At 32.2% G+C, this 10,831-nt stretch overlaps 1 protein-coding gene across 1 annotated transcript; it reads right to left on the bottom strand.

Annotated features, from left to right (window-relative positions):
• Positions 1-5,104: 5,104 nt before the first annotated feature.
• On the bottom strand, positions 5,105-10,612 carry LOC114757755 (inactive protein kinase SELMODRAFT_444075-like). The gene is made up of 9 exons (XM_028946820.1): positions 10,462-10,612; positions 9,345-9,487; positions 8,970-9,064; positions 7,808-7,989; positions 7,104-7,652; positions 6,873-7,021; positions 6,196-6,411; positions 5,442-5,558; positions 5,105-5,263 (listed from the first exon to the last, which is right to left on the bottom strand). Exons 1-9 carry the CDS (start codon positions 10,610-10,612, stop codon positions 5,105-5,107), a joined length of 1,761 nt encoding a protein of 586 aa, XP_028802653.1.
• Between the last annotated feature and the right edge of the window lie 219 nt (positions 10,613-10,831).

Here is a 10,831-nt window from a genome sequence, read left to right as displayed (position 1 = left end):
AGATGTGTGATGCTTAGAGAAGGCTGGAAACCTTAATAATCAAGGGGAATAAGGAAGATTAAGTGGTGCATGGATTGATTTTTGGATGAAATCAAGGTTAGGGTTTAAGGGGAGATTTTCGGCCAGCACTGTTCATGCAGGAGCTGATTGTTTTTCATTGATTTGATGATTTCAATGGCTTTAAAACATGTTTTTGTGTAGGGATATGTTGTTGGAAAGTGTTTAAAATCATTGGAATCACAAATGGAATTTTTGGAAAATTAAGGACCCCTATTCAGCCAAACCAGGTTCATGGGGAAAGAGTGTGATTTTCAAAAATCTGATTGCACCATTGGATTCCTCATGAAAAATTGTGTAGGATTTAATCATGAGATGGTTGATTTTAAAGAAGGAATCAATTTGTTAAAAATCAAAGAAAAAGGGAGGAAATCGTTGAGTTAATGTTAAAGTATTGGAACCAAGTTGTTTTGTGATTAATATGGCCTATGTTTATGCTTGGTTTAATAGGCATTGAGAGGAGGAATTAAGGAGAAGCATTACTCCTTGGAGGAATTAAGTGGCCAAGCTTTACAAAGGTAGCTTTGAATTATAATTTGATTGTTTATCTTGCTTGTTTGTTGTGATCGTTGTTGCTTTGATTGGAGGAACTTTGTGGTGACTTTGATTGTTTGATTGACATTGGTTATGCTTTGGCCAAATGCTTTGTGGTATGTCAATGTGGATGATATGATGTTCCTCTCCTTGCATGAACACGTCACAATTAAACTTGTATTGATTTACATGACAATTATAATTCATATGCTACTGAGATTTCTTTGGAATTTCATTCCTCCTATGTTATTTTATGCCCTAATTAGGAAGCAGATCAAGCATGGAGAAAGGGAAAGAATTGGCCTTGGCATGAAATGGCTTTATGAATATTATGTTATGTTAGAAACTTGTATCAAGTGTACCAAACTTTATGTTTATTTTATGATAAGTTATGGATGACATTTTGATGTAAATTATATTATTATTCCATGTTCCAATGTTGGAATTATGCTTGAGGCATTGTGGAAGGAATGTGGTTGAAGGAAAAAGGGGAAATAAATCAAGAAAATGGTAATTAAGGGATAGAAATTTCCTAAAAAGTGTCAAATTTGTGGTACATAAAATAATGAGCAATTGTAAGATTTTGGACATGAAATTTTACAGACAAATAGATCTCATTTTTAGCTTTAAAACAAGTGGTAATTTATCAAATTTGGAGTTGTGTGCTAAGAGTTATGCTCTTTCAAAGTTGAAAAAAAATACTGAAAATTAAAAAATTTACCAAATGAACAGGATACTTTGATGAATTTCCTAAAATTATTCTGGATGGAATCAGACCTAATAATTATTTTTCCACCATAGAAATCTTAGCAAGCTTTTATGTGAAAATTAGAACCACTTCGTTTCGATTTTTCTAGATTTAGTTATGAATTTTTAAAATTGGCCCATTTTCGGATGAATAGTATATGGACAAGATGAATAGTAAAATCCTAAATTTCAAATTTTTCATCTAGAAATGTTACAAAACGATTTATATTGGTTCTAATTAACGCACAATGAGATATAAGGAGAGGTGTGACACATTACACTTCTAATGTATTTAAAATGAAAATTGTGTGTGGTAAAAGTGAGAAAGCAAATTTGAAAGCATTGGTATTGAGAATGGAATTTTGAACCCAAAACCCTATATGTTTCGGCCAAGGCTTGTTCATGGAAAAGTAGTTGGATTTTGTTTAGTTTGAGCTTAAAAATGGATTTTACATTTAAAATTATGAGGGACTAACATGTGTGATTAATTTTAGAAAGATTAGAAATTAAACTCAAAAGTTAGAAGTCAGTGTGGCTTAAAGAGAGCAAAGTGTTGATGTTGATTGTGATCATGACTCTAATGAGCAAATGGCAATGATGTGTCGATCAATTTAAGAGATATGAAGGAAGATGAATAGAAAGGCTGATCAAGTAACCTTAATGGTGGGAAGCAAAGGGAGCAAGAGGAAATATTGAATGTAATAAAAGGCTAAAGATAGTAAACTTTATCTTACTCTTATATGCTTGGTATTTGCTTCCTTGTATGACATATTTGTGTGTTTATATGATTTTATGAACTAATGTGTTGTGAATGTGAATATGTTTAAAGTACGCCATAGGCCTATAAGTTTTATGATAAATGCATGATGATTTCCAAACATGTCATTGTGTTATAAATATGTTAAGCTGTAAGTATGTTATGAATGCCAAGCTTGCCATGTATGTTTAGGTAGTTATTGTTTTCTATTGAGATCCTCTCAAATCTCATCCTCCCTTAACCAACTATAATAGGTATGATGTGCAAGGAAAGAAGAATGCAAGATGTGAAAATGTAAGAATGAAGGGAAGAATTGAAGAAATAGTGTACTGTCTTATTTTATGTAAAAAATTCCCTTTATGTTAATATATGATTAAACATACCATTAATGTTATGAAATAAGGATTGATGATGTTGTATGTATAATTGAATAAGTTTATGTATGGGAATATTTATGAATTATTAATGCAAAGTAAGGGGGATAATTATCCCTAAATGACCCATGAATTTGTCAGAGTGAAAGTGAGGCAAACAATTGAATCTGTCCATGAAATTTGATGCTTAAAGTACACATCCTGAGCTTTAAAATAAATGGTAGATTATTTAAAATAGATGTGTATGCTAAGAGTTATGACTGCTCAAAGTTAGGATAAAGAAACTGTAAAGTACAGTTTCTACCAAATAAATAGTAAATTTCCATGAATTAATTGTATGAATTAAGAAGGGTTAAGTCCATATTTATAGTTTTTCCTTGTAAAGAACTAAATAGAGACTTGAATCACCTCAATACGATTTTTTTTATAATTAATTATCAATTTTCAAAATTAGACTAAAATCTGGAATTTACCAGTGAATAGTAACATGAGAATCAAATTTTCAATATGCGGGCTTATTTCATGATCCTTTTAAACCATTACGCTTTTAGGCATGTACTACAGGAAGTCAATGGAAGGATGTTTGAAATTGCATACTTAGTATTTGATAAATTGCCTCATAAAATAGAAATATGATTTTTAGGTTGCAAGGAAGAAGAAATTACATATCCAAGTAAGTTTACTCCATTAACACTCTTCCAATTCTTTCTACCTCTTGTCTCTTTTACATTCCCCTTGAAAATCAATTTTCATAAACAACTAATGAGAAAAATCAATGTCAACTACTAAATTTTTCTACTATTTTCTTAATTTGTAACTCCTAATTAGCTAAATTTCTTGAGACATTAAAGCTCCTTAAGATCACAACCTTTAAGTTGATTTACCTTCAATTCTAACTGATATAGAGTATTAAAGTTGATTCTTAGATAACAAAGATATTAGTTTCTTGGAGGAACTCGTGCCATTCTTCTAATAAAATATTGTGTTGAACAACTTCTTGGGTAAAGGCTTCTAAATGTCATCTGGTATAAGCAAGTAGTTGCCATACAAATAGAACCCTAGGGTTATGATAAATGTACTAATGAAAAAAGTGTAATTGGACAAATATAAAAGCACAAAACCTAAATATAGAATCAAAAGTACTGCTTTTGGTCTTTAATATAAGCGTTAGTTGAAGATTGGATTTGATCCTAAATATAATAGCTAAATCTGCTTTGTCTCCCAACTTTATAATGTTTTCTTTAAAAGATCCTTATTAATTGTAAGGGGTTTTCACCAAGAGATAATTCTAATACATATGATTAAATATAGTAATTCTTTAACAATGACTTAAAGGATGATAGGTTAGCTTCGAGGTCACACATAGCAAAAGTAATGTAAGTGAAAGATGTTTCTTGTCTTAGAGTAGAAAAATAAGAATGCAGATATTAGCCTTTTTTTTAAACCAAACCTTGGTTGCTACTAAAAGATTCCATCATTGTGGCAAATGATTATTGAAGAAATTAGATATGGATAACTATTTCTATGATTTAGGCTTTCTCATGTTATCTATAGAAGCATACAAATGAACAAAAAACAAGAAGTTTAAAAAATTGGAATATGTAGATTTTAATTGAGTATGAAGGCGTAAGCTCAATCTTGCTTTTTATGGCATAGAGGATTCAAGAGCACAGTGATTCCTTGAATATATTTAATAATTTTCCCATAAGAAAACAGAAGAACACAATAATGACAGACTAGGCCACTAAAATTCATAGATGTGAGAATGTAATGTTTGCCGGGTGGTAAAGCTGCAAGCAACAAAGCATAGGTATCAAATCTTTTCAATTCATTTTTGGATAGACTTTGATGTTCTCATTTATTTATTTATTTACTTTTCTATCATTATTTATCACTCAAATTTAAATATCATGTTACCTTTGTATGCGCCCTATGGTCTATTTGGTACGAGGGTTTAGCCCCTCCACTTGTTTGGATTATAAAATTTGGAGGAGGGGGGGATTTTAATTTCTTCGTTAATTCTTGCGTAACATATAGTATGCATCAACAGCAACACGTCGCATACATTTAATAACAGAATGAAGATTGTTTAGCTTTGAAATTTAAACAGGACCGAACTTATCTAGTTAACCAAATGAGAAATATTGAAGAAAGGCAAGCTAATTCTATTCTAACAATTCCATGCACTTTCTTTCATCGTATTAAAAGAAAACCAGCTTTATTATATTCATAATTACAACCATGTTTCATAACAGAAGACAAAAGTTTATTACAATAGCATTATCACTTTAATATGTTAAACAGAATCAAACTGCATAACCCACATTATGACAATTGTTTAACCACTTTAATATATAAATTAAAGTGAACAATTTATTTGTTAAAAGGTATCAAACTGTAATTATTTATTTTAATTATCTACTTAACCATCCGAGTAGATAATTCACTATTGTTCACTTATGTGTCTTCATTTTTTAATTATATATGGTCTTCATCAGGTTCAAATTTTGACACTTGATTCATCATACTTATATGTGTTTGATCGAGTTCAAGTGCCTACAATTGGACATAATGGTGGGAGTCTTCCAATATTCTGGCTTCACGAAGTTTTCAAAATGGGAGGTGATGTGATCTTCTAACAATCCGTCGTCAAGTTCTCACAATTGGAGGTGATTGTGGGAGTTTTCCCATAATCTGGCTTCAAGTTCTCACAATTGGAGATAAAAGTGGGAGTCTTCTGATAATCTGGCTTCATGAAGTTCTCCCAATTGGAGGCATTACGGGAGTCTTCTAGCTAGTAATCCAGATTCAATAAGTTACCACAATTGGAGTGAGAAGTGGGAGCTCTATGGTGCTCTGGCTTCAATAAGTTTTCAAAATTGGAGGTGATGGTGGGAGTCTTCCGATAGCCTGGCTTATCATACCCATGTCAATAGTCAATAAAGTATTTATGCTCTGACTTTCTAACTCACCTTCTGATTCAAAGGCTCCTTGATCGTTGTCATCTTCTGATTCATCAGAGTCTGATGTGCAATAAGATGACTCTGACCTTGTTGGGGAATAGTCTCCTGGTATGGTACATGTGTTGCCTTCCAATATTTGAGTTAAAGCATTAACCACCTATTACAACATCGTAAGAAAAAAATTCAAATCAATATTTGGTCTTATTATATATAAATTGTGATATTGACAATAAGGAAAGATGTTATTATCATAATGCTAAGTTCTAACTTCTTTCCATTACATTAAAAATATATTAGTGTGTGAAAGGAGAAACGGCTAATGGATGTTGACTTACTTCAACCATATTTAGTCTTTTCTGAGGATCTCTAGTCAGACATTTTTCTGCTATTCGAACCATCCAAAATAGTTGATGAAAATCATGAGAATTGATTATCCTTTCATCAATTAGATCGTGATATTTCCTGTATTTTAGTAGTGGTCTTGCCTGCAAGAAAAATGATGAGTTGTTAGGGGCAAAAAAGAAAATCAACATAAAATAAGGATATTTAAACTAAAAGCCTTGTCTTTCTATTATTGTATCACCACACTGAGTGAACGAGACAATTACTCCACTTATTATGTCATGTAAGATACATAAATTTGAGTTTCAACATGCAACTATCTTGAAAGATTATACTAAGAAGAACTTGCCTTATGTGAACATGGAAAATCAATAAAATAATAAGGTACATGAATTAAATTTCATGCCAAATAGATTGTTACCCATCCAACAAGACTTTTCCCTTTAAGTCTTTTGTCTGTTGTCCTCATTCCTGTGATGAGTTCCAGTAGAACCACCCCAAAAGAATATACATCTATCTTGGCTGACACTTTTCCATATTCTGCATATTCAGGTGCCAAATACCCCAAACTTCCAATAACCTCTGTTGACTGTATTGAGTCTTCATGTTGATTTCTTGCCAAACCAAAGTCTCCCAACTAAAATTTTGTTGTGAAAGAGTAAGTATTTTTAGATCAAACACCAGAGTGATTTAGTTATCACGTTCTCTTTGATAATTAAGTGCAATGTTTAGTTAATACTCATAGTTTGGCTTATTTTTATAATTATGTTAATAAGCTTATGGAGTGATCAAACTCAACTATGTGATTTTGTTATCTCATTTTCTTTTGTAATAAATGCCGAATGCAATAATGACACTTATGTGTTATATCTCATTTGTATTTCTGCAACCAATATAACCTTATTGGTTTAGGCTAACATTACTAAACATTCTTGGAAGCCTGTTTTTGATTTGAATTGGTGTGCCTTGTTTTTTTATTTAGCACCATAAACTATTATATATATATATATATATATATATGCTTTGTTAGTAGATTATGTTTAGTGAGTGAATATATCTTAGTTAATAAATTAAAAAGTTGCATGCATGCTTTATTACCACAGGTTGACGATCATGTGTGATAAGGATATTGCTTGGTCTCACATCTCTGTGTATAATGTTAGTCTCATGCAAGTATTGCAAGCCCTTCGAAACTCCAATAGCAACTTTGATCCTCTCTTTCCATGTAAGAGGAGTTCGAGAATGTTCTGCAATAAATTAGACGAACTTTTGTTTAATAAGGGACGTCAAAAAACTGTATATGCTTTTGTAATATTGCATTAAACTTACGTGATAAATGTTGGTCTAATGAACCATTGCAGACATATTCATAAACAACAAGTTTATGCATTCCTTCTGAGCAGGACCCCAGAAGTGTGACCACATTCTCATGCCTTGCTTTGCCAAGTAATTTGACTTCAGATTTGAATTCTTTCTCTCCTTGGAGACTTGCATTTTTAAGCTTCTTAACAGCAATAGTTATTCCAGTGAGCTCTGCTTTGTAGACAGATCCAAATCCACCTTCTGATAGAAAGTTCTTTTGAGAGAATCCCTGTGTAGCTTTCCAGAGTTCTGTGTAACTGAAGTCTTTCATCCATCCAACTTTTGGTCGTTTGTTTTTACACACAGAACAAAGTGGGACTGTCAATTCTGTCTCTATCTGTGACTCTTCATTGTCACCGCTTTGCTGCTCAAGGTCTCGTGAATTGAAAAACATACTTTCTTTTTCTTGCTCTGTATTTTGAGGTTCTTCGTGCTCTTTGTCATTCATTAACTGAAGAATGCTTGAACTTGATGTTCCAATTGTTGTGAACTGTTCATTTGGTGATGACCTATGCCCTGCTTGATGTAATAATAGCTATTTATCTTCACTATATTCTTTGTCGATCAATATTCATAAGGCATGAGAAGCACTTCATTACCAATAAAGATTGAGTTAAAGTTCTCAAGGTTTTCAAGTTTTACAGAAAATTTTATAGCATCATAATACTTACTCTTGGGTGAAAATTCTTCATCTTCGGTTCCACCAATGATCTTCATAGCTTCACCTGTGGAGTGTGATTTGGAGAGCTCTGTTGGTACTTCTGGACCTTGCACCTTTTGAATAGTGTTGTCACTTCTTATTCTAATCATACCACAAGGTAACCGCAATTTCCTGTTATCTTTGTTCACCTTTCTGCATCATTTGTGGTCAAATGATCGTATATAGCATTAGCACCAAGTCTATGTAAAAGTTAATCTTAAATTAGGTTGCCTATGGTATTATGTGAACACAGTAAGATTTAAATTAACTAGTTTTTCCATGAAACAAATTTTTTGTCATGACGAAGGTTTTAAATATGAAGCAATACTTGTATTAACTACCAAGTTCTCCATATCATGCATTGGACACGTTTGGAGAGGTTCTTCCACTTCTTGCGTAATTAGCTGTTAGTTATGCCGTAGAAGCTCACAATATGGGCATTGCTAGTGGACTTTACCACTTAAAACACCCTCTTTGATATGTTTTCCCTGTCTCCTTGCTTGAAGAGTAGTATGATTACTGTGTTATGTTAGGAAGGAAGAACGTAATGGAGAGGGTTATGTAAATACATGAATTTTGAGACTACTTTATTTACAATACAACTTTTTCTTTTTTGTTTCTGATTATTTTGGATGAGTTGGGTCTTATGACTTCGTAGGGTTAAGACAAGCCTTATGATTTATAGATTACTTACTAACAAAGGCTTCACGTCAACCATAGGATTTGAGTCAACCCATTGAATCAGCCATGGTCGGCATGCAATGTGTGTTATGTAGTTATTAATATTAATTAGTTTTTTTTTAATTATTTATATCATCTTTTTGTAAAGACACGAGAGCCATCTCCCATATCTTCATTTCCTTTCCCTTTGAATATTGAACATTATGCATGCCCGAGTAATCAAGTATTTAGTGAGATACCCTATGTTTGCAACATGGTAACCCTCTATTTAAATTCTTTCCTACGTAATGGAAGTTTATGGGGGAAAAAAAACCCGTAATGTTATTGTTTTTTTTTTTGGGTGCGCTTTTAAGAATATGCAAATATGTATCTAGACAAGTGGAAGCTTTTCTTTAGTTCTGTGTGAAACCCGTAGGCTGAGACCAAAAATTAGGAAGTAGTTATGAACAAACCTGTCAACGATCAACCACGTTGCTCCAAAACTTTTGGCAGCATGAGAAAAAACCTCTGTGAAAGGGTGTGCAACCACATCAATGTGGAAGTCCATCTGAGAAAATATCATTGCCGGGAAGAATTTCATCACCCATGTCATTTAAGGACAACAAACTAAGTTTTATTAATCCCATAGATACTTTTACTTTTGGTCTCTTATCTAATTGACAAAAATATATATGCAAAATTTCTTCATTTTGCTATAATCAAATTTCATGGGTCTATATTTGGTTCAATATAATTTATTGGGTTTTCAGTTTGAAATTTTTAAGCCTGTCCCTGTGGCTCCTAAAAAGTCTTGTGATAAGGACTTGATAAATATAGTTTATACTGACCTTTTTTGTTTCACAATACTTAAGGAGTTCCATGATTCCTGAACTCTTGTTAACGTCATCCCTTTTTCTAGCTAATTCTTCGTCAACAATCTTTTGGGTTGTTGCAAGAAATGGACTGTCATGGACCCTGATCTTGTATCCCACTGAAGAGCAAAAGGTGAAGCAGGAAAAGATTTAGTAGGAAATTAGCAATTTCAAATATTGAGTGATAATCAAAATTTATCTTCATTTGATTTATAATTCTTGTTATTCACATCTTTAATTCTCTCTTTTAATCAGATAAAAATGAGAGTGAACAAGAAACCAATAAACATTAACTCTGACACAGCGTACTTGTCTTTAGGTCTGAAGAATCCGAGTTTTAATCTTAGTCAGATCCAAATCATCAATATGTCAAAATATAATACTTTCCCCAATTCTAAATGTAGGAGCTAATTAACTAATTCATCACACATATTAAATAAATTAGATAAGTTAATTGTTTGTGAAAAATATATACTAGCTTTCCTAAACTATCTCTTATTTTAATCATTTATATTGAAGTGTTATCAACATACTCTTTTTTATCCTGAATGCAGGAACTAGTAAGAAGGTTTACTTTAGTCCTAAATATAAGACCTCAACTCATTTTTTTCCTTCCAAATATTACAATTTTTATCTCAAATCATCTCTATTGATTGCAAATATTAAGGAGATTTTCATCAAGAAATAGTTTGAATATAAATAATTGAAGAGGTTATCTTGAGAAAATTGCCATATATTTTTTACAATTAACTAGTTTAACTAATTGTCTTAACATTTGTAAATTAGTCCCATATAGCTCTTACATTTAGTATCAAAGAGTTACGATGGGGCTTGTTTGGAGAAAAGATGATATACATGGGAGATAAATGAAATTAAGTTGGAGTTGAATCAAAAGCCTGCATCTAACTCATACATTTAGAGCCTGATAGAGTTAAATTTGTAATGATTGCATCGCTCATAAGCCATTTGCATTTATATCTTAGTTCTTTTTTGCAGACGGAAAAATGTTTAATTAACCCAAATAAAAAATAAAAAACACTAATTATTATGAACAAGCAAATAAGTCCATTATTTAAGAAGTAGGAAAACTCACTGGGACTGCTGAACTGTTCAAGAACTGCTATGAGTTTAAGCTCATCTCCAGCCCGAGGATTCGTCTGTTTCAGTGCCTTCATTATGGACTTAGCAAAAACATCTTTTGATGCATCCACTATTACCACTACCCTCTTAGATTCTTCTGCCATGGTCTCGATCTCTGGTTTGGATGTGAAGAGTTTGTCTTTGATTCTCCAAGAAGAATTTATCCCCTCAAAAATGACAAAGTTAATACCCAGAGATTTTTTACGGGGCTGTATATTGCCTAGACTTCTTTCTTGTATTTGAGTTCCCCCGTGTTTCTTTCTGATATATTTATGTTTGATCTTTACTTTGATAGAAAAGCTAATTGCAGAATGGAAAATGGT

The sequence above is a fragment of the Neltuma alba genome, unplaced genomic scaffold (assembly GCF_004799145.2).
Source record: "Neltuma alba isolate B1F8T4 unplaced genomic scaffold, ASM479914v2 tig00010625_pilon, whole genome shotgun sequence".
Taxonomy (NCBI): domain Eukaryota; kingdom Viridiplantae; phylum Streptophyta; class Magnoliopsida; order Fabales; family Fabaceae; genus Neltuma; species Neltuma alba.
Note: the sequence above shows the minus strand (reverse complement) of the source record. Positions and strands in the feature narration are given on the sequence as shown.